General features: G+C 39.3%; 1 protein-coding gene across 4 annotated transcripts in view; it reads left to right on the top strand.

Annotated features, from left to right (window-relative positions):
- The window catches only part of KCTD3 (potassium channel tetramerization domain containing 3), a 49,831-nt gene that overhangs the window by 15,598 nt on the left and 11,219 nt on the right, over positions 1 to 23,014 (top strand). For all 4 annotated transcript variants that reach the window (XM_044915902.1, XM_044915901.1, XM_044915900.1 and 1 more), the window contains 5 exons: positions 1,715 to 1,905; positions 11,397 to 11,512; positions 19,411 to 19,498; positions 19,844 to 19,960; positions 21,762 to 21,932. In XM_044915902.1, coding sequence (XP_044771837.1) covers positions 1,715 to 1,905; positions 11,397 to 11,512; positions 19,411 to 19,498; positions 19,844 to 19,960; positions 21,762 to 21,932 — 683 coding nt within the window. The remainder of the gene's footprint in view (positions 1 to 1,714; positions 1,906 to 11,396; positions 11,513 to 19,410; positions 19,499 to 19,843; positions 19,961 to 21,761; positions 21,933 to 23,014) is intronic.

The raw sequence follows: 23,014 nt of genomic DNA, 5'->3' as shown, positions 1-23,014 counted from the left end.
GCTATGAGCCTGGTGTATGTTTGCATCCACATAGCAGCATATTGTCATTATTCTTAAGGTGCTGGCAGTCCCTGCTTTGCCCAGTTTGGCAGTTCCTAAGAGGGACTTTGCCAAACTGTTTGATATCTCAATGTTTGTAAATGTTTAGAGTTTATTAAATGATTTTTTCCATTTGTCTGTCATAACACATGATCCCATCTGGTGGCCAAAGTGGGTAATTGCAGACCACATATATATATATATATATATATATATATATATATATATATATAATGCTTAGGAAAAATTGTACATTTTCTTAAAAGAAGTTACACAATTTCTATGTATTCCTTTGAAGTTAAGGAAGTCATTAGTTATTGAAATTAATAAGGAGGCCAAATGGCATTTTTTTTTTTTTTTTTTAAAGATTTTATTTATTTGACAGAGAGACACAGCGAGAGAGGGAACACAAGCAGAGGGAGTGGGAGAGGGAGAAGCAGGCTTCCCGCTGAGCAGGGAGCCCGATGCGGGGCTCGATCCCAGGACCCTGGGATCATGACCTGAGCTGAAGGCAGACGCTTAACGACTGAGCCACCCAGGCGCCCCCAAATGGCATATATTTGTGACTTGTGGTTGTATTACTTTAGCATACATTTTTAAACAAAATGAAGCTAAAGTGATTCCATTTAAGTCTTCAGGTAACCATCATTTATGAATACTGAAGTTTGTTTTTTGTGATGAATATGTCAGGTAGTATATAAATGAGTACTTGTTTTCCTCATATGTGTTTATTCTTTTTAGGTAAGGCAAATGAAAGCTTTACAATTTTGTTTGCATATTTGTTTGGTGTAACTTTAAAAATAGATACTCCGTAGTTAAAATTTATGTCATTCATTGTTGTGATTGCTTAACTCTAAGTTCTGAATGTATGAAAGCTGGCTATATAATCATGCAGAATACATGTCTGAAAGACTTAAATTCAGATAAGGCAGAAGAAATTATTAAAAATTTATCGGTATGTTTATCAGAAATTAAATATTAAAGCATTTATATTCACTGAACTGCAAATCTGAACCCTGGTAGCCCTTTATTTATGGGGAATGAATAGGCTTATGAAATTTTTTCATTTAGAAAGAAACCTTTAAAATCTAAGCGTTTCCAAAGCCCTACATTTTGTTCATTTGATTGTCCAAGATACTGGAATGCATAATGGTATACAATATTACTCCTTTATCTTGGTTTGCCTGGATAGCCTATCACCCCATCACCTGAAGTACCAAAAAATAATAGGTTGATTGTAGGTAGTTTCAGTTAATAACTGAATAACTGATGAATTAACTGAATTAACTGAAAGGAATAATAATTATCCTAAAATTCTGATTTTTGTTGACCATTCCTATCCATAGATAATGATAGTAGCACTTTTCTATGTAGAAAAGTGAAAGATATAATTTTTTTTTTTTTTTTTTTTTAGCTGTTAACTTTTTTCAAATTTGAAGGACTTTTCTGAACTTTACCTTGGAGCAATACAGAACTCTGGTCTCTTTTTAAGTGGTTTATATGTCCTCTATATGTAAATATAAGATAGCTTAGGAAAGACATTCTGGCTTTGTAGAGGACATGAATTGGCAAAATTTTATATTTAATAAATATAGCTGTGATTAATTTTTTTGCTATATCCCTTTTTATTTGCTTAATTGCTGCTGAGTCTAACTTATGTTTCCATTCATAACAGAATCAAAGAATCTTCAGGATGGCAACAAGTGTTTACAAGCCCATATTTGGATTGGACTATTGAGCGAGTAGCTTTAAATGCAAAAGTAGTTGGAGGTCCACATGGAGACAAAGACAAAATGGTCGCTGTTGCTTCAGAGAGTAGCATCATCTTATGGAGTGTCCAAGATGGAGGGAGTGGAAGTGAAATTGGTAGGGAAAACCTTGTTTATGCTGCATTTTGCTGGTATATGTAATATTCTGAAGTTTAAGAGGGATTGCCCATCTTTGTAAGAACTAACCTGGACTATTACTTAGGAGAGTTGCCACATATCTTTCCAGGGTTCAGTGATAATAAGACCACTCAATATGAGAGGAAAGATCTGGTAAAGGGGGGGAAAATTGGTGTTTTAGGAGAGAGGGTAGAATCTTTTTACCAATATGCTCTAGCTGAAACTTGGCTGCTTTATGAGAATGTGCTTTTCCTGGATCCCAGTTAGTGATGACTGCTCTCTCCAGTTCCTTACACTACAGGGCCTGAAGATAAGGTAAATAACTTTCTTGCTTTTCCTCATTTGTTGCTTCTAGACCAGAAATTCTCAAACCTTTTAATCTCAGAACTACTTTGTACTCTTAAAATGTCATCCAGGACTATTTAAGAGATTTTGCGTGGTATCTATTGTTACTTATCATAATGGGAATTAAGACTGAAATTTTTATAAATACATATTAGTTTAAAAATAGCAATAATAAACTCATTGCATAGTGACATGATTAATATTTTAATGAAAAATATCTTTGTTTTCCAAAAACATTTGTGAGAAGAGTGGCATTGGTTTACAGTTTCGTAAATCTCTTTAATATTTCATTGAGTTCTGGTGCCTGTTTGTGCATTTAATGTGCTGCATTATGTTTTTTGGTTGAACTTTCTGGAGAAAGTTTGGCTTTACGCAGATACGTAGTTGGAAAAAACATTTTTATAGTCTTTTGAGATAACCATGGATATTCTTTTTTGCTACTGTCCTAAACATTTGAAATCATATCAGTGAATCTTGCATACTCTGTTAAAATTCATCAGTCTATTTTATACTTTGAATGGGTCTTTTAGGCATGCATGATTTTGTGACATCATGCATTGGTCATTTGGAAAGTGTTGGTTTACTGAGTTATGTAGATCTTCCAAATGCTGATGTCTTTCATTGTAGACTATCCAAAAAAACCCCCCAAATCCCACTTACTGCTATAACTACCGATCACATCCCTAAACTCTTATGTATTGGGAAACCGTCACGTTCATCATGGCAGATAGAAGTTTTCCAAAATTCTAATTTTCACTTGAAACATTGAATTTTTATCATTGAAATAACCAGCTTACTTTGTTCACTTTTGAGGAAGGTCTACCAAATACTCAAATCTGAATTAGAATAGTTTGTCATTCTTTCAAATAAAAATGGTATTCTGTGAAAAGAACAGCTAGGTTAGCTCTCAGCTCCAGCATTCAAGAAGATGCTTTTCCTTGACTCATAGTACTTAGTCACACAGAATATTAAGAACACATAATAAATTAAGATTCAGTATTTAGTGTTTAGTAAATTAAGATTTAGTCAGTACAAATTTTTATACACGTTGCTTCATCAAGGACATTCTGAAGGTAAACTGGCCTTTTCTTCTTTCCTTGAGAGTGTGTGGCAGAGCAGGATTGAGTGATTACTGGGGACAGTTTGGTGCCCCGCCTTTCCTTTGTGCCCCGTGCCTGCCGTTTTCACCCACACTGCTTTGCTCCATCGGTGCACATGTCAGCACGGCTGTTCTAGGGTAAAGCATGAGATTCATAAAAGCTTTGAATAGTTCAACACCACATGTGTTTGTGGCCACACATTCACACAAAAGATCTTTAATGATTGGTTGGTGCTGATGCCAGATTAATAGAAGCAAAATACCAGGGTCAGGTACAGCTCTGTGTTTATCTGCGCGTCATCCTGCTGACGAGGTCTCATGTCTGCCACGTCTTTACTTCAGGGACTTACTGTGTAATGGGAAGGTGGCAGCGTGGTGGGTTCCTTCACTGGCTTTGCCGCTAGCACGCGTTCCGCACTGTCACGGCTCCGAGGCTCGCGTCCCCTTGGAGGACTTGCGCGCGTCTCTCCAGCCAGGGCGGTGCCGTGACTTACCCCGTAAGGTGCTTCAGTGCCTATTTCAGTCCCAGCGTGAGGTTGTCTAACAGTTTCTGGCTTTTAAAGACTTTTTCACATCTTCATCGAAAGTATTTTTTTTTCTCTGAACCCTGAATATTTGGCCTCCATGAACCCACGACCGGCGTGACAATAGTATTCAAAACGTCCTGTTGCGTAGGCACCAATAAGGCAAGTGATCAGCGTCTAGAAAGTTGAGGGGAAGATAATTTTTGTTATTTCTAATATTTATTTCCTGTTTGGCTCAGTGTTGGCCCAGTCCCCCTTCCAGGTCATATGTATTTATTCGTCAGCACCATCAGGCTTCGATGGTGCCCCTGTGGGTTGAGCAGGCACGTGTTCTGGTTTTTTCACTTTGAAGCCAAAAATCATCAATAAGTAGATGAAAAATACATTAGAATAAATTTATTTTAGAATAAACTATTTTAAACAGTTTCAGATAAATTTTAAAAATTTATGAAAGTTGGGGCAGCTGGGTGGCTCAGTCGATGAAGCGTCTGCCTTCGGCTCAGGTCGTGATCCCAGGGTCCTGGGATCGAGTCCCGCATCGAGCCCTGCATCGGGCTCTCTGCTCTCTCTGCTCAGTGGGGAGCCTGCTTCTCCCTCTGCCTGCCGCTCCCCCTGCTTGTGCTCTCTCTCTCTTTCAAATACATAAGTAAAATCTTAAAAAAAAATTTATGAAAGTTTCCAGAGCATCTTCAATAGTAATATTGCAAAACACAGCAATATGTACTTATTTCTTTATTGTATTTCTTTGTAGGCTCAAGGTAAGTTTGGATTTTAAAATAATTTATTGGACACTAATGAGGTTACAGAGATGATAGCAGCTAACGCTGAAGACAGCCAAAAGAACATAGTGGAAGTATTTAGAACAAACTAAGTTCGTCTTGGGGAAACTTACAAAGTTAGTTATATCCTAAAGCTACCAATATAGACAGTTCTAGAAAACATAAGAATAAATACATGGATTCTATTAACTGTCATAATGATGACCCCATCATGTCATGTAGTGTCTGGAAGACTCTTGTACGCTCTTGAGATAAGGAGAGCAAAAAAGGCAGATAATTCCTTAATATTACATAAAATCGTCTTGACCTCTCAGACTTCTAGAATGAGTCTCAGAGCCACAGAGAGCCACAGAGATTCACATACCACACTTTGAGAATTATTGTTCTAGACCACTTTCCTTCCCTTCTCTCCCAAGTTCCCACCCCACCTCCCCAGATTTCAAATCTCATGCCATGTGGACTTGTACTTGGTATAGTTTTCAGCGTCACTGTCCTTTATTCCTTCGAAGTTATCAGCTCTAGTTCCCCAGATCAAAAAGTTCTCCAACTCCACTGGGATCTTCACTTATCACTTCCCTTTTTATCAGGTTTAGATTCTGTCATTACATTCACACTAGCACAGAGCCTCAATTTTTTTGCACCATTCTCTTTGCTGTTTTCACCCTGGCCAAATCCACCTTCCCACCTGAATAACTAACCATGACTAGGGAAAAGAAATGCACACACACACACACACACACCTGTACTTAGTCTCAGTTTATGACTTCTACCCTCAAGTGGCCCTTTAAAAGCCACCCAGAAATCCTATTGCATTATCCTTGTCAGTTCTGTAACTCTCCTAAATGACTATTTCAGCTGTTTTCCTTTTCTCTGGACTTCCAGTGCTTTGTCATTCTCATTGAGAAAATGGAGAAAATCAGATCCTATCTGGCCATCTGTGCATCTGTGCTCATATACTCTATTGTCCCGTTTGTTACTGTGATTAAGTTGTCTCTGCTTTAATCTAAGGCCAAGTCCTTGTATTTAGTTGTAGACTAGATCCTGTTTGCTTTCATCTATGCAAGGCCATTGTTCCAGTAGCTGTTTCTTCTCTCTCCTTCACTGTGAAAACTTCTCACTCCCTTGGATCATTTCCACCAGCATACATTCTGTGTTAAGATAACCACAAAGACTACCCTGCAGTCTCTTCGAGTTTTTGCTCCATTTTTCTGTTTTCCTAAAGCAGAAGATAGTTACCTGATCTTGTTTCTATGTCCTCTTCTTCTTTTCTTTTTTGAAGTTGCTCTAATCATTTTTTGTCCCCACCGCTTCCTAAAACTACTCTTGTTAGTATTACCTGTGGTCTGTACTCTGCTAAATCCCATGATCAAGTCCTAGTTTCATCTTATTAAAACTTCAGAGATGTCTGTCAACTTGATACATTCGACACAGTTAATGATTCTTTTTGAAGACTGTCCTCCTTTGGCTTCCAGGATACCTTGTAATCGGATTTTTATTCTACCTCTTTGTTTCTTCTCAGTTCCTTTTGATAGTTCTTCCTCATTTGACTGATTTCAAAATGTTGGAGTTCCCCAGAGTTCAGTTCTTGGATTTCATCTTTCCTCTGTATTTATCCTGTCAGCAACTCTAACGGCTTTGCATTCTGTGTGCAGGTGACTTGCATGTTCATCTGTCTAATCTGGACCCCTCCTCTGAATTCAGGGGTCCCTAAGACCACTTCCAGGTTCAGTGATTTGCTACGAGGACTCACAGGATTCAGCAAGAGCTACTTTAAAGAGTTATGATTTATTACAACCAAAACATACAAAGCGGAATCAGCAAAAAGACACATGGCGTGAAGTCTAGTGGAAACCAGGTGTAAGCTTTCCAGAATTCTCTTCCAGTGATGTCTCAAAGGACATGCTTAATTTCTCCAGCAATGAATTATAGCAATACCTGTGTGATGGCTACCGGAGAAGCTCATTAGACACTTGGTGCCCAGGTTTATTACTGGAGGCTCGTCACATAGGCACCCTCTGCCTAGCACATACTAAGAGTCGAGATTTCCAAAAGGAAAGCAGGTGTTCAGCATAAACCCCATTGTATATACACAGTTGAGGTTTTTTGTCATCATGGATTAGATTTCGCTTGTCTGGAATTTCAGGAGTGGAATTACATAGTATGTATTCTTTTGTGTCTGGCTTCTTTCATTTAACATAGTGTTTCTGAGATTCATCCCTATATGTTGTATGTATCAGTGTTCCATTCCGTTTTATTGCTGAGTAATATTCCATTGAATTCGCATGCCAGAATTTGTTTATCCGTTTATGTGTTGATGGACATTTGATTTATTTCCAATTCGGAGGTGTTATGAATTCAAGAAAAAGTCTTTCTCTGGACATGTTTTCTCAAGGTAAATACCTAGCGGTGGAATTTCTGGATCATATGAAAAGTGTATGCTTCGTGTTCTAAGAAACTTACAAACTGGTTTCCAAAGCAGTTGTACTATTTTATGTTTCTCCTAGCAGTGTATGGGATGAGTATGCAGTGATTTTAATGGTGGTTTAATTAACATTTCCCTGTTGATTAATGATACTGAGCATCTTTTCATGTGCTTATTGACCATTTGTATTATTTCCTTTGGGAAGTGTCTTTATCATTGTTCTTTTTTTATGAATTTGTCATCCTATTATTGATTTATAATAGTTCTTTATATATAGTCCAGATTAGAGGATTGCAACCAGGGATAATATTATCCCCTAGGGGGCATGTGGAAATGTCTGGAGACGTTTTTGATTGGCACAACTAAGGGAGTTCTCAGTGTATGTGTCTCTCTGTCTTCCTCCCTCCCTCCTTCCCTTTCCCCCTCCACTCCAAGGCTTATCTCTTTCTCCTTCTTTCTTCTTTTTTCTTTCTTTTTCGTTTTCTATTAGATCACTTGATATTGGCCTTGAGATCACTGAAGACTGTTTTGTTGTTATTGTTTTCCATTTCTTTATACCTTATTCTTTGGATAAATTTTTTGATCTGTCTTTAATGTTTTTTACCTGTTTCCTTCAGTATTCACTCTGCAGTTAAGCCCATCTAGTGAGTTTTTTGTTTGAGATATAGGACTTTTAAGCTCTAAAATTAACTCTCAATTCCATTTTAGTTTGTTTCTCTGCTGAGATTTCTTATTTTTTTACTCATTATGGAGTACTTTTTATTAAATCTAATAAATTCATTATAGCTGTTTCATTATTTTTTTACTTTAATTCCAGTATCTGGATCATGTCATAGTTTTATTTTGGGTCACATTTTTCTGCTTTACATGTCTAGGAAGTTTTGATTATATGCTGGACATATGCATAATACATTATGTAGGGGACATGGGATGTTGTCTTCCTTTAAAATATGTGAATTTTGGGCGCCTGGGTGGCTCAGTTGGTTAAGCGACTGCCTTCGATTCAGGTCATGATCCTGGAGTCCTGGGATCGAGTCCCGCATCAGGCTCCCTGCTCGGCAGGGAGTCTGCTTCTCCCTCTGACCCTCTTCCCTCTCGTGCTCTCTATCTCTCATTCTCTCTCTCTCAAATAAATAAAATCTTTTAAAAAACAAAAAGTGAATTTTGTCCTGCAGGCAGTTAAATTACGGGAGGATCTTCTTGATCCTGCTAGGCATGGTGTTATGCTTTGTGAAGGGGAGGTAGCCTCCCTCTGCTTTATTTTTTATTTTAGGGCTTGGCATCCTTTTCAAGGGTGTGGTCCTTATTCCTAAAGTGTTACGTTTTTGGAGTCTTTACTGAGGAACAGCTGAGGGGTTCAGCAGGGTTCTCCACTCCTCCTGAGCTGGAACTGCTGGCGTCTACCCCTGTAATCTCTCTTATCTCCACTCAACACTCTGTCCTGTGACAGCCTATCTCTTCTGTTTTGCGGGGATGCTTCCCCTGCCCAGGGGCAGTCCGGCTTCTGCCAAGGCATAGGAAACCCCCAGGGGGGCATGTGGAAATGTCTGGAGACATTTTTGGTGTCCCCTGTGCAACTTCTGTGCCATCCCCCCCCATCCTGGTGCAGTTGCCCCCTTCCTTCGAACTTGCTCACGCGTTCTCATCACCTCAGCAGCGGCGCACTCTGACCTCTCTGACCTCCATCTCTTCCATTAAGGGAGATCGTCGGTCTGCACTTGAGTTTCACCTCCCTGTGGGTGAATGCAGGGCTTCTTTTGGCCATTTCCCGTCTTGCAGTCTTCTGCTGCCTGTTGTCCAGTGTCTAAAACAGCTGCTAATGTACTTGGGCCAGTTTGTTGTTGCCCCATAAGGAATAATCTGATGCTGTTTTTATTCCATCGTGACTGGCCGTGGAAGTCCTCCCTAACAACTTTAGAAAAAAACTTTTAACGTTAAAATTTTCAAATTATGATACACTAGTAATTGTACAGAGAGAAAATAAGTGGTGATTTTTTTTTTCCCCCTTTTTTCAAGTAGCCGCTTGTAACATACCCGTAAGTGAAGGAGATTTTGTGCCTTGCTTTGTTTTCAGAGGCCAGTGTGGTAGGCAGCTACGTTAGGAGATGGTACATAGTAATTTGTTCACGTCCAGTAAAAGAAACCATTTATTATTACAAATGTTCTTCAGGACTTGACAACACCATCCAAAGAAAATTGCTAGGGCTGGTATGTCCGTGATAGAGCTCTTCCAGGGGTTGAGCTCCTTTCATTATCACTTATATAAGGGAGTGCTGCGGGATTGCTGCCATCAGCAATATTCCGCTGACAGGGTCCCCGAAGACAGGAACTTGTCATTACTTATACCATGTCTTCCCTGTGGATAGTGGCCAAGATGGTTGAGCCTAAGTAGGAGTGACACTTTACATTTCTTGAGATCATTCAGAATGTCTTCCTTGATTTCCCAGAACCTCATCCTTCTCTAGAGTAATGTTAGATGTTAGTTGGTTTTCTTGTTTTTATTTCTACCTTTCACGTGGGCCAAAGTCCTGAATACAGTTGGTTTCACGTGTTCTGAACCATTGTTTGGTATCAAAATTAAAAGGCTTCCTAAAATTGCGTGTGAAATGATGCTTTTCTGCTCTGAAGTGGCAGGTTTATTTCTCAGCCAATCTGGTCAAAGAGTTTATTAGCTTCTTGTGAGTGTGTTGTGTTTTATTTTTTTCTTCGGGGGGGTTGTGTTTTTTTTTTTTTTTTGGTTGACCGGTTGGACTGAGATGGTATATTCATGTGTATAAATGCATAAAAAATATATATAGAAAACATTCTTAGCAGTACTCACCCCCCCTCCCCCCCCCCCCCCCTTTTTCCCAGTATATATCATTTTTCCTCCTGCTAGGGTCCTGGCTTTTTCAAGATTAAGAATTTTTTTTTTTTTTAATAAGATTTTATTTTTAAGTAATCTCTGCACCCAACACAGAGCTCAAACTTAGAAGCCTGATACCAAGAGTCACAGTCCTCTGACTGAGCCAGCCAGGTGCTCCTGGTTAAGAATTTTCAAGGTGTTTTTTATTGCTGCTAGTTTTGTCTTGTGTGTAGTAAAGTTCTGAACAGAAAGAGAAATACCCTGCACTGGTGTAAGAGTCAAAAGAAATCGGTTATCTTTTCTGGCTTATGCTTTTAATACATGCTGCAGTTGGAATTAATTGGTTTGTTTCTTCCCATGAGTCTTCAAAGCCTTATGCATAATGTTTTACTATTATATATTGTCCAGAAACAACTACGAAGGGCCATAATGCCATACCAAGGTGACCCTAGAATTCTCTCCTTTAAATATTCTTGGGTCTTTTGCTATTAATGTGGGATATTTGCTCCTTACAACCTCCTTCACCTACATCCCGTCTTCCCCTTTCTTCGGTTCCCTGGGCTTGCCCATTCCTGACCCTCATTTGATGAACTGTTTGCCTTTAAAAAAAACTCAACTCAGATGGCTTCTTTTCTAATAAATATCCTCAACCCCCTTTTTCTTAACTCCCTTTACTCCTCTGGATGTTGCTTGACCTTGTGCATCCTTCAGCTGTTGTTGGATTATGTTATAATTGGTTGTTTGCATTTTTTCTCTTTTAAACCATAAGTACCTAGTAATATCCTGTCTTCTCATGTTGTTTAATCCAATGGCCTAATATAATGCCTTTTGAATGAATTAAATTGAGATCTGCAGTGCTGGGAAACAAGGAGTTTAAAATAATTTCTGAGTAAAGGCCTGAAATGTTTGTTTTTTTTTAGTAGGATTTCTTGCTGCTTTTTTTTCTTTCTGTTTGTGTGTGTATGTGTGTCCAGATTTCTAGAAACATTCTATAGATAGTTGAGGCTGCCAAGTCTGTGTCTTCAGATCAGTGGTTCCCAGATACCCAGTTCATTAGCAAGCTGTAGCTAAATCTCCTATAGATTTTATAAAAATGTAGTGGGTTTTTTTGATTTAGCAGGCCTGGGATGAATCTTAGGGTTCTTTTTATTTTGCTCACTGTAAATCTACCTGGTTATTTTGTTGGTCACCCAAGCGTGGGAACCACAGCTTCAGATAATACAGTGTTTTATCAGTGTGAGATTCCTTAGGGCAGATTTTATCTGTGTTAGGAGTGGTGCAAGCTGCTTAAGAGCTTACTGGGTTTCTTATTTTTGGTCCCCAAAGTGTCTAGCATGTAACTTATGGAAATGAAAACAAGTTTAAATTAGTCACCTTCACAATGTTTCTAATCTGGATTTTGATTAACTCTAAAGATAGTGACTGTTTAACCTCTTTATTTTTTATTATCATTTAAGGAGTGTTCAGCCTTGGCGTTCCCGTAGATGCTCTCTTCTTTATTGGGAACCAGTTGGTGGCTACGAGTCATACAGGGAAAGTGGGAGTGTGGAATGCTGTCACTCAGCACTGGCAGGTTAGTTTTAACTAAAGCGTATTACAGAACTGAAAGTGTTTCAGAAACTCATGCTCGTTATATATTTGCTTTATTTTTGTGGAATTCATAGTGTCTGTTTTACTTATTTTTTATTGAGGTATAATTGACATACATTATATTAGTTTCAGATGTACAGCATAATGATTTGGTAATTTGTGTATATTGCAAAATGATCACTGTAAGTCTAGTTAACATCTTTCACCATATTCAGTTAGATGGTTTTTTTCTTTCTTGCAATGAGAATTTTTAAGATTTATTCTCTTAGCAACTTTCACATATACAATACAATATTAACTATACTTGTCATACTGTACATTACATCCCCATGACTTATTTTATAACTGGAAGTTTGTGTCTTTTTTTTTTTTTTTAAGTAGGCTCCATGCCCAATGTGGGGCTTGAGCTCAAGAGTCCCATGCTCTATGGACTGAGCCAGCCAGGCACTGACTTTTTTTTTTTTTTTTTTTTTTTGGGCAATTTGTATCTTTTGACTCCCTTCACCCATTTGGCTCACCCTCCACCCCCTGCCTCTGGCAGCTACCAGTCTGTTTTATCTATTGGTTGGTTTTTATTTTGTTTTGTTTTGTTTGCTTATTTGTCTTTAGGTTCCACATAAGTGAGATCATAGGAATTTGTCTTTCTCTGTCTGACTTATTTCATTAGGCATAATGCCCTCAAGTTCCATTCATATTATTGTAAATGACATGATTTCTTTTTTTGGTGGTTGAGTAATATTCCATTGTGTGTGTGTGTATATGTGTGTGTATATATATATACACTACATGTTCTTTATCTTTTCATCCATTGATGGACACTTAGGTTGTTCCCTTATCTTGGCTATTTTAAATAATGCTGCAGTGAACATAGAGGGCAGATATCTTTTTGAGTTACTGTTTTCATTTACTTCAGATACATACCCAGAAGTGGAATTGCTGGATCATACAGTAATTCTATTTTTAATCTTTTGAGAAACCTCCTTACTATTTTCCATAGTGGCTGTACCAATTTACCTTCTCCAACAATGCACGAGGGGCCCCTTTCTCCACATCCTTGCCAACACTTGTTATTTCTTGTCTTTTTGATAACAGCTAATTCTAACAGATGTGAGGTGATAACTCATTGTGGTTTTGATTTGCATTTCCCTGATGATGAGTGATGTTGAGCATACCTGTTGGCCGTCCGTATGTCTTCTTTGGAGAAATGTCTACTCAGATCCTCTGCCCATTGTTTTGTTTCTGTTTTTGATTACACAGAATATTGTATTTATTTGTAGTAGTAATTTACTTCTAGATACAGATTTGATTATGTTTTCAAGAGTTTTAAGTTACTTTGGAAAATGAGTGAGTATTTAACTATGGTTTGACATTTCTAATGTCTTAAGTTCCATGTTTCGGGAATAGTAGTCCAGGCAGACTTCATTTCCTGAGTGCAGTGCAGATCTGTATGAAAATACAGAGCCTGTTCAGAGAAGATAGCAAGCTAAATGATCTCAAGTACTTGAGAGGAACAAGAAGAGTATAAAAGGGTTAGTACCTAATTCTGAAGGAGAGAGGAAAAGTTAAAGGACTGTAAGCAGAGAGTGATGTGATGAGAGCCATGTTTTAGGAAGCTACAGGGGTAACCAGTATGAAAGCTGGACTGGAGAATGAGGGGAGTAATGCAGCAATGAAGCGGAGAGATTTGACTACAGACAGCGGTGGTAGAGATGGCAAAGATGAGACTATTTGAAAAACACTTCATAAACCTTCCTCAGATTACAGGATTGATACCTGGTTTGGGTATGGAAAATTAAAGAAGGAGAGAGAGATGAGATGTATTTCTAGTTTTGGATTCCTAGTTTCGACAGTCAGGCGGATAGTAATAAACTGACAGGGAACGTAGGAAGAGAAGCAGATACAGTGGGGGACAGTATGAGGAATAATTAGATTGATTATATATGTTTGATATTCCTGTGGGTGTCTGAGCACGGGTGTTAGTACACATTTGGGAGTACCCCTTTGGAATTTAGGAGCGAAGAAAGGGCTAGGAAGAAGTGTTTGGAAACCACAACACTTCTGTGGTACCTGAAAAATAAGAATTGATGAGGTTTTCTGTTAAGTGGATGTACGTAGGAAGAAAAAGAACTCTGGGAGACATTAGCAGTTATGGGAACAAGATAGGAAACCACAGAGGGACATATGTGATATGATTGAGAAATGACATTAGTCTAGGATTTGATTTGCAAATAATTAGGTTTTGGTTGGAGAAAGCCAGATTGTGGGAACTGAGGAATTAAAAGATCAGAGATTAGAGACAGCAAAATCAGAGTTACCTTTCAAGAAGTTTGGGGAAGGAAAGCAGGGAAACAAAGTGATAGCTTAAGGATTGAGGCTAGATTGTGATAAAGATGTTCGGTGCTTTATTTTATGTTTTTCTCTAGGATGGGAGAAGCTTAAGCATGCTTGTAGGCGGAGAGGGGAGTTGTCAGAGAAAGCACATGAAGAGTGAAAGAATGGACATGATTTCTAGTCCCATGAAAGTTAGAGGAGTATGTGAGATCTAAACAGTTTAGAGGGGTTTGCCTAACAGAGACCAGAGACACTTCTTCCTCTGACAGAAGAGTAAGAAAGGAATAAATTCAGAGGGATTTATTAATAAATCAATAAATTAATAAACATAAATTCAGAGGAAGAGAAAGACAGTGGCACTGTGTATCAGGGATTGCAGAGATGAGAAATTGTACGTTTGTAGTGGACTTGGGTGATAGAACTAAGTGAGTTTCTCCATTAGTGCTCAGTGCCGAGAACAGGAGCAAGAGAGGAACACGGTTACAGCCTGATCCAGGATTGGAGATGTAGTAAGGTAGATATGACACACCACGGGATGAGAAAACATAAAAATGCAAAGGAGTGGAAATTGTGAGATCAAGAAGCGAGGAGGTGCCAGGTAGACAGAGCAGGATGCAGGGACGTCGGGCCTGGGGGGATGTTGAAGCAGATTGATGACTTGAAAGGAATGAGAATTGTTGGGAAGATAGGAAGTTGTAGTCAGAGTCTTAATTTAAGGTTTTGGAGTTGGGACAGTTTTCAGTGATCGTAATGTAGAACTGACTTGTAATTGAAAGTATTGGATATAGGACTCAGCAGACTGTAAGGATGATCGGTATGCACATTAAGGTGCCAGGAGAGTAGTGGAGAGTAAGATAAAAGTAAATTGCGATCCAGATGCCCAGATCCTCAGAGGTGATGGCTTGATCTGGAAGTTTCAGCCTGGGTAGAAATAAATGGTTGAATGTCATGATGACAGTTGAGCTTGTGCAGCAGCATTCTTTCAATCTTAATGACCCGTGAGGATTCGGGGCTGATGGTGAGAGAATGAAAGACTTCCAGTGAAAGGGGTTAGAATCAGAGAAAATTAGGTTTTATGTTAGATGAGGGATCGAAGTCCTGTTTGTAGAAAAAAAAAATGTTAGCTAGAGTGGGCCTTTCATATAGGCACGGGGAAAGGTACATTGGTTGTCACCACAAAGTGATGGGCCGAGGAGTGTAGGAAAAGGAGTGCAGATCTGTGGATCTGAAGCGTAGGTAGAAGAAAGTTGATCAGAGGGATTCTTCAGCTGGTGATATTTCTGTAAAGAGGAATGTGAATCTTAATGATTAACGGAAGGTCTGCTTTCAGATATGTTATTTGACTAATTATGTCAAGTCTGAGCTTTCTGTGGGTGGGGGAAGCTATGCTCTGTGTAAAACCACTCGGGTAAATTTGGGTTCCTGAAGGAACATGCTTCTTTATTACCTTTTTGGTTTTTTTACCAGTGTTCTCAAAACTACGTATAAAAGGTTTCGTATCTTTGGGATCCTAAAAACTGTACCAGCATCCTCAGAGTGTCCTTTATTCTTAAGGTTTTAGTTCCCTGTATAACCCGCTGCTTGTTTGGTTATACGCATGAGTTGAAAACCGTATCTGACAAAGTAGGTTTGTTACTACATTTCAGGAAGACCTTGGGAAAGTTGAGCATTCATGCAGCAAACAGGCCTTACAGAGCAGCTAGATGAATGCCTTTGTAGTGCAGAGCAGAGATGGTATGTAATGAAAGCTCAGCGTCTGACATGCAGATCTCACCGGACACTTTGGACCCGCGGCTGACCCCTGTGACATCTGGCACTGGTTGAGTAGGTGCTGAGCTGGCCTTCAGCAAAGGTTCTGCCCACGAGTAACGCACAAAGTCCACAGGACAACTGTTGTATGATCAAGATGGATTTGAAATATGTCAATCAGATGAGTAAGAGAGAGAGAGAGTGTGTGTGTGTAAGTTCTACAAGCTGTTGTGAAATTGTTGCGGGGGGGGGCAGAGGGAGAGGAAGAGGATCTTAAGCAGGCTCCACACCCAGTGTGGAGCCCCATGCAGGGCTCCATCATAGAACCCTGAGATCAGGACCTCAGCCAGAATCAAGAGTCAGACGCTTAACTGACCGAGCCACCCAGGCTCCCTAGGACAGCTTCAGTAGGATTTTATTTTACTTTACTTTTTAAAAAAAATTTTTTTTAAGATTTTATTTATTTATTTGAGAGAGAGAGAGTGAATGAGAGAGAGAGCAGGAGGGGGGAGAGGGACGGAGGGAGAGGGGAAACCATGACCTGAGCCGAAGGCAGACGCTTAACCGACTGCATCATCCAGGAGCCCCTCATTAAGATTTTAATGAAAATTTTATAAAATCACTGTATCTGATTTGGGTAAGAGAAAAGAAAAATGATTTTTTTAAAGAGATGTTTCAGTTTTTTGTTCTTTTTTTTGTTTAAATGTAAACAGTCTTCAATGAAAAGGCCACTAAAGAAATACTCTTTGGGGTGCATAGGTGGCTCATTCGGTTATACGTCCATGTCTTAATTTTGGCTCAGGTCATAATCTCAGGATCTGATATCTAGCCCGCCGCCCCCATCGGGCTCCCCTGCTCAGTGGGGAGTATGCCTCGCCCCCCCTCTGTCTTTTCCCCTCTGTCCCTCCCCCTGCTCCTGTTCTCCCTTTAAATAAATAAATAATCTTAAAATAAAAGAAATGCCCTTTGATAAGAAGGATATTTATTTATACTTCGAAGGGGAAGGACTGGAATGAAATAAACATCAGCAAAGAAATTGATAGGCTGGTAAATCTAAATAAGTGATTATTTAATAAGTAATGGATGAGGTTTAAAACATGCTGTTAAAAATGGTGATTATGTAGGTAGAGACTGGTTGAAAGACTTGGGGGCCTTGTATTGCTTGGGAACATAGATTGATTTTTTTTTTTTTAGACTGATTATTTTCAAATTGTATATCGTTTAATTTTGCACATAAGACATAATGATAATCACTGTGTGCCACCTTAAGAGAGAAAATCCACTTTCATTATAGATTTGTGACCCATCACGACTCCGCCAAATACCCGAATTAGTACAGTTTCTCAGGGTCTCCGTGTGAAGTTGTTAGGGTAAAGAAGAGGAGGCCACAGAATGACCGGCTCTCGCCTCTGCTAGGAGAGAACTCAGTCCTGGCTCCTCTGTAACCTTACTCATCCTCTGCTTTCTCTCTTCTTCTTGTACTGAGGGGTAGGCGTGAAGGAAGAGCGGGATTTGGGTCAAGGGTGGCAGAAAGAGAAGTAGGAAGGCTCTAATGTAGAGCCCATCTTCCCGGAGAACAAACGGTAGAGATGTTTGTCTTAGATGTGCCGTGGGATGCTGCAGGCTACTGCCTCTTTCATTGAAAAGGGGATCTGAAGGGAGAGGAATCTCATGCCCTTATCTGTCCCCATCCTCCTATTCTGAAGATTCTGTGCTAGCAGTTGAAGCTCCTTCTGGAGTGCTAGAACCACAGAAATGAACTTGGCATGAGAAAACTGGTCCTTGGTGCTGAAGTCGCCTTCCCTCCGTTCTTCAGACGTCTTCACTCATATGACTGAGAATCTCTCAGTGTCGCCCTGCTACAAAACTTGCTGGTTCTGATGAAACAGAAGCCAGACCTGGGGTCAGCGCGGGGGGCTGGTAATTGAATCTTTGCACTGTTTCTATGTCTGACACCAAAAGGTTCACGTGGAAGCGAGGGTCATGTGTCGGCAGCTTTATAGGAATCATTACTTCCAAGTTTCAGCTTTTGGTTAAATGTGTTCCTTTTATTTAGAAAAGGGACCCAGATGGGGGCGCTGATATGCCCGGTGTTCTGTCAAGACATGCCCTTCCCCTACCTAACTCATGCTTGACTTGTTCGATTTTCAAGCTTTACCTCCTTTCTGAATTTTCCTTGATCTTTGCCCTTCTCCCCACATGGGACTGAGCGGGGAATCCTCCCTCCTCTCTGATGGTACCGCGCACTCTATTTTAGTGCCCATCACACTGTGATTGTCTTTTTTTCCCCTCTCTTGCTCTCAGGTTTCTTTCTCGCCCTCAAGTTTCTGAGCTCTTATGGAGCAAGTGTGATATCTCACATCCCTCATGTGTCCAGTTACTCGTTCTCTGGGCCGGTACCTGATACGCGGGAAACAGTTCACTTAAACGTCGCCTCTGAAGTTTCACAGGCATCTCTGGCCCGGCTCTGCATAGGGAAGATGCAGTTTGATCTTACGTAACAGCCGCTGCTCTACAAAACATTGTTTGTTTGTTTGTTACTCTGTTTTGTAGTAGAACTGTGCCCTTTGCTTTTCCTGTAGCACAAATACAGGCAGTTATTGATTGTTAACTAGACAGATTTGCTTGGAAAGCTGATGTTTTTATTCTAGTACTTGGAAAAAACAAAAGTTCAAAGGGACTTTTTTGTCTTGCCATTTCCTAGGAAACGGAGGTAAGGTCTTCAGCGGAAGGAATGGAGATAGAGAATAATACCATTTGTCAAAGACACGGTGGTGAATTATCCGGGGAGCAGGTGCTGTTTGGCGGTCATCGGTTTTCTAGCTGTAACGCCGTCCCTACTGTGTGGGTTTGGGCAGAGGCCATTTAATCTCTCCGAGGAGAGAGAAGGGGAAAGGAACCTAGTCAGATTAGGCCTTCAGTTTTAATGTATTCTGTGAGCTCACAGTCATGTGCAGAGAAAAGACATAATCCATTGGAATTCTGAAAGGAAAGTGCTGCTGTGGGAATAACATTTTATTTATTTGTTTGTTTGTTTATTTTAAAGATTTTATTTATTTGACAGAGAGAGACACAGCGAGAGAGGGAACACAAGCAGGGGGAGCGGGAGAGGGAGAAGCAGGCTTCCCGTGGAGCAGGGAGCCCGATGCGGGGCTCGATCCCAGGACCCTGGGATCATGACCTGAGCCGAAGGCAGACACCTAACAACTGAGCCACCCAGGCGCCCCGGAAATAGCATTTTTTTTTTTTTTAAACTTTAAAAGGAACTATATTGGGGGCACCTGGGCGGATCAGACTGTTAAGTGTCTGCCTTCGGCTCAGGTCGTGATCCCAGGGTCCTGGGATTGAGTCCGTCCCCCGCCCCCCCCCCGCCTTCCCCTTCAGGCTCCCTCTCTGCTAATGGGGAGCTTGCTTCTCCCTCTCCCTCTGCTGTGCGAGCTTGCTCCCTCTTTAATAAATAAATAAATAAAATTTTTAAAAGAAAAGGAACTATATTGGTAGTTCTTCAGAGTTCCCTGTGGAGTGTGTTTGTGTGTAAAGAAAGTAATTTTCTAAGTCCTATTTAGATATTAGTTAGGTTTTTTTTATTTAATTTCCTTAGGTAATCTCCACACCCAGTGTGGGGCTTGAACTCATGCTACCAAGATTGAGTTCCATGCTTTACTGACTTAGCCAGGCACCCCTAGTGAGTTTTTTGTTTTGTTTTGTTTTAGTTAGAAGAGTCAAAATTTTGAGGAAGTTGATCAGGAAATATAAATGATAATTAATATCTAACATCTAATAATAATCTTCCTACATCAGGTTCAAGATGTTGTTCCCATAACGAGTTATGATACTGCTGGCTCATTCCTTCTACTGGGATGTAACAATGGATCGATATATTACATAGGTAAGGCTGTGGACATTTAGCCTGATCCTACTTAATACGATTTTTTAAAAATAAAATATTACTTTTTTAAATTTTAGATAGATATACTATTTTAATATTATTTAAAATTTTGGGGGCGCCTGGGTGGCTCAGATGGTTAAACGTCTGCCTTTGGCTCCGGTCATGATCCCGGGGTCCTGGGCTCGAGCCCCACGTCGGGCTCCTGGCTCAGCGGGGAGCCTGCTTCTCCCTCTCCCTCTGCCTCTCCACCTGCTCATGCTCTCTCTCTCTCTCTATCTCTTTGTCTCGAATGAATAAATAAAATCTTTAAAAGTATATATATTATTTAAAATTTTTATTTTTTAGATATGCAGAAGTTTCCTTTGCGAATGAAGGATAATGATCTTCTTGTAACTGAGCTTTATCATGATCCTTCAAATGATGCCATTACTGCGCTGAGTGTTTACCTCACACCCAAAACAAGTTAGTACCTGGCAAAATTCTTATAAATTCTTTACCTTTTTTTGAGAATATATGTTTGTTTATTGGTCTATTGTGGTAAAACTAATCCAGTCCTTTCTTTTTGAGAACTGTAGTTTGAAAGATATCATCTCTCAGTCTGAAGTTTATATTTGGTTATGTATTGAAGCCAAACATGACCAATAAACAAGGATAAGTTGAGGTGGGAAATCAGAACTTTTCCTCTTCTGAGTTATATTTAAGTAAAACATGACAGTATTAACTAAAATTAAAAAAAAAATCTGTACATTTACCTTCCTATTTACCGTAGCTGGTTTTGTTTTGAAATTAGGAGCTTTTTGCTTTTTTAACCAAAAGTGAGAAAGCTTTCAGACTGTTAGTCTCTTTTGGAAATTGCCTTACTTCCTTGGGAAACTTTTAATTTGTTATGGGAAAAGACATTTTTTTTTGAAAGTGTAGTATCTGTAGCTTTCATGGTCTTTCCAAGGCCATTGCAATGAAATTTTATTAAGAATTTTTGTATTTTTTATATTTTTACATTCTAGATTGAAAGATAAAACATAAATGGGAAATTTAAAGTTTATCTATAATGAAAGGAATTATAGGAAATAGTAACATGGGTCCAGCAATATTAATATATTTGAATGTGGTCCTTCTATAAAATCATCACTTTATCGAATTAATTGAAGGAAATCATCTTCAGTGTGAAATATTCTAATGTATGCAGATGATTTTGAGTAATATTATAGTAGGATTTCAGCTATCTTGTGCTAAAGTGGGTCCACAAACTGCTCTTTTTATTGATGGTCTTACATATTGGCTGCTTTTGTGAATCAGTTGACAGAGTTGAGTGGTTACGACAGACAGTATGGCATGGAAAGTTTGAAATATTTGCCATCTAGCCTTTTACAGAAAGTTTGCTGCCCTCTGTTCCAGAATGAGATGTGCATTTCTTTTCAATCTAATTAAAAAGGGAGGAAAAAAACTTGCAGTGGCAGGGGGAGAATGGGGTCACTTTTTAGGTTAGAAGTGTTTCCTGTGGGTTGCTCTTTCTCTTTTGATTCAAGTATTTTCAGGTGAATCAGGAAAAATAACTATTAAAGCTAAATGGTTCTCTCTGAACCTTTTTAAGTATAATGGTCACTGAACTCCATTCTATCTTTAAATATGTAATGGAGTCTGGACACTGGTCTTAAAAAAAAAAGCCACAGGTGAACTTGACCCAGTGAGCTGTGCATAATTAGAAGAGACACCATAGGTAAGTATGATGTAAGCAACGTCATGGGTGTATTTGTTTCAGAGCTAAGTATTTTGAATCTATTAAATAGTATATACGTGAGCATTCAAGAAAGAATCAGTAATATAGCACAAGTAAAAGTAGAACACATGGGTTTTCTAGGCCAGAAGTGATAATGGAATATTGCTTTAGAAATACTGTGTTACGTCGGTGGCATTCTTAGCATGTCAGATTTACTAATTCTTTAAACATTTATTGAGGACCTGCCATGTCTCCTGCACTCCATGAGGTGGTTGTGATTCAGTCTCTGTCAGTAACAAGTGGAGAGAGACTTGGAAATAGAGGAGTGGGTGTTGCAGTTGCTGTGATAGACCCTAACAGACAGCCCAGGGGAGGGCTGCACAAGTCTATCTGGGAGGGCGGGCTGGGAAAGGACTCGTAAAGGAAATCATGATTTTAATACGGTGTCTGTGCCGGGCTGGATTTGGGGCTCAGGAAAGCGTTTCTCCCAGGGCAGCTTTCTGTCGTCCTCTGATGTGCCCCCTTTCAACTTCTGACCTCGTGTAGGTGTCTCTGGTAACTGGATTGAGATCGCCTACGGTACGAGTTCTGGCGCAGTGCGGGTGATCGTGCAGCACCCGGAGACGGTGGGCTCGGGCCCGCAGCTCTTTCAGACTTTCACAGTTCACCGAAGTCCTGTTACAAAAATCATGCTGTCCGAGAAGCATCTGGTGTCAGGTAAAGTCCTGGTGAGGAGGGCGGCCCCCCGTAAAACCTTGTTGCCTTATGGGTCGTTTTCTAGACTCCTACAAATGGAAAGAATAGAAAAGCACTGCATTGTGTTAGAAAAACATATTAGAAGAAATGGTAGAAAAGTTTAATAACTGAAGAAATGTTATGGTTGTCTTCTAAAAATTTTTTTTTTTTATTTTGCCTGGTTGTAGTACACATAAATTTAGGAAAGAGTTGACTGGAGCTTTTATTTACTCTCTATTCTAGTATTTTGTTCTCATGGCAGATTTAGAGAAGTTTACGAAGTATGAATTTAATATAAATTTGGTTGTATTGTCTTAAGGTTTAAATAAAACTAAAGTTGTAGGTTTATGGGTATATTTGTTGTTTGATCATTTTCTAAAAATATTAAAAACTAAAGACATTATTTGAAGAAAATTACATTTTTGTGTGTTTGTTGTTCCTTAATCATTAAGTTTTTTAATTTATTTTTTAGTTTTAATTTTTTTATTTTTTTTTAAAGATTTTATTTATTCATTTGAGAGACAGTGAGATAGAGAGCATGAGAGGGGGGAAGGTCAGAGGGAGAAGCAGACTCCCTGCCGAGCAGGGAGCCGGATGCGGGACTCGATCTCGGGACTCGAGGATCATGACCTGAGCCGAAGGCAGTCGCTTAACCAACTGAGCCACCCAGGCGCCCAATCATTAAATTTTTTAAAAATGTTAGGTACTGATAAGACCAGAAAGTGTAGATACTAATTAGATACTTAAATGATACAGATTTTTAAGCTTAATGAGTGTGACACACAAAGTATGATGATCACACAATAAAATTCCATTGATGAGGTTCATTGTATGTGAAGATTTCTAAAAGGCTTTAATTTTATTTTGAGTCCGGTGTATCGGTAGAGCTGCTTTTACATTAGATCTTTTGTAGATTAGTTCCTGCCTAACTTAAACTTTTTATAAGCATCATTTTCATCTATCAAGTTTGTTTATATGAAGATGACATAATATTAAAAGGTGATGCATCTTTCACTAATCTCTAGTCTGAGTAAACACTAAATGGAGCTGAAGTACCTTGTCCA

The sequence above is a fragment of the Neomonachus schauinslandi genome, chromosome 6 (genome assembly GCF_002201575.2).
Source record: "Neomonachus schauinslandi chromosome 6, ASM220157v2, whole genome shotgun sequence".
Lineage (NCBI taxonomy): Eukaryota > Metazoa > Chordata > Mammalia > Carnivora > Phocidae > Neomonachus > Neomonachus schauinslandi.
Note: the sequence above shows the minus strand (reverse complement) of the source record. Positions and strands in the feature narration are given on the sequence as shown.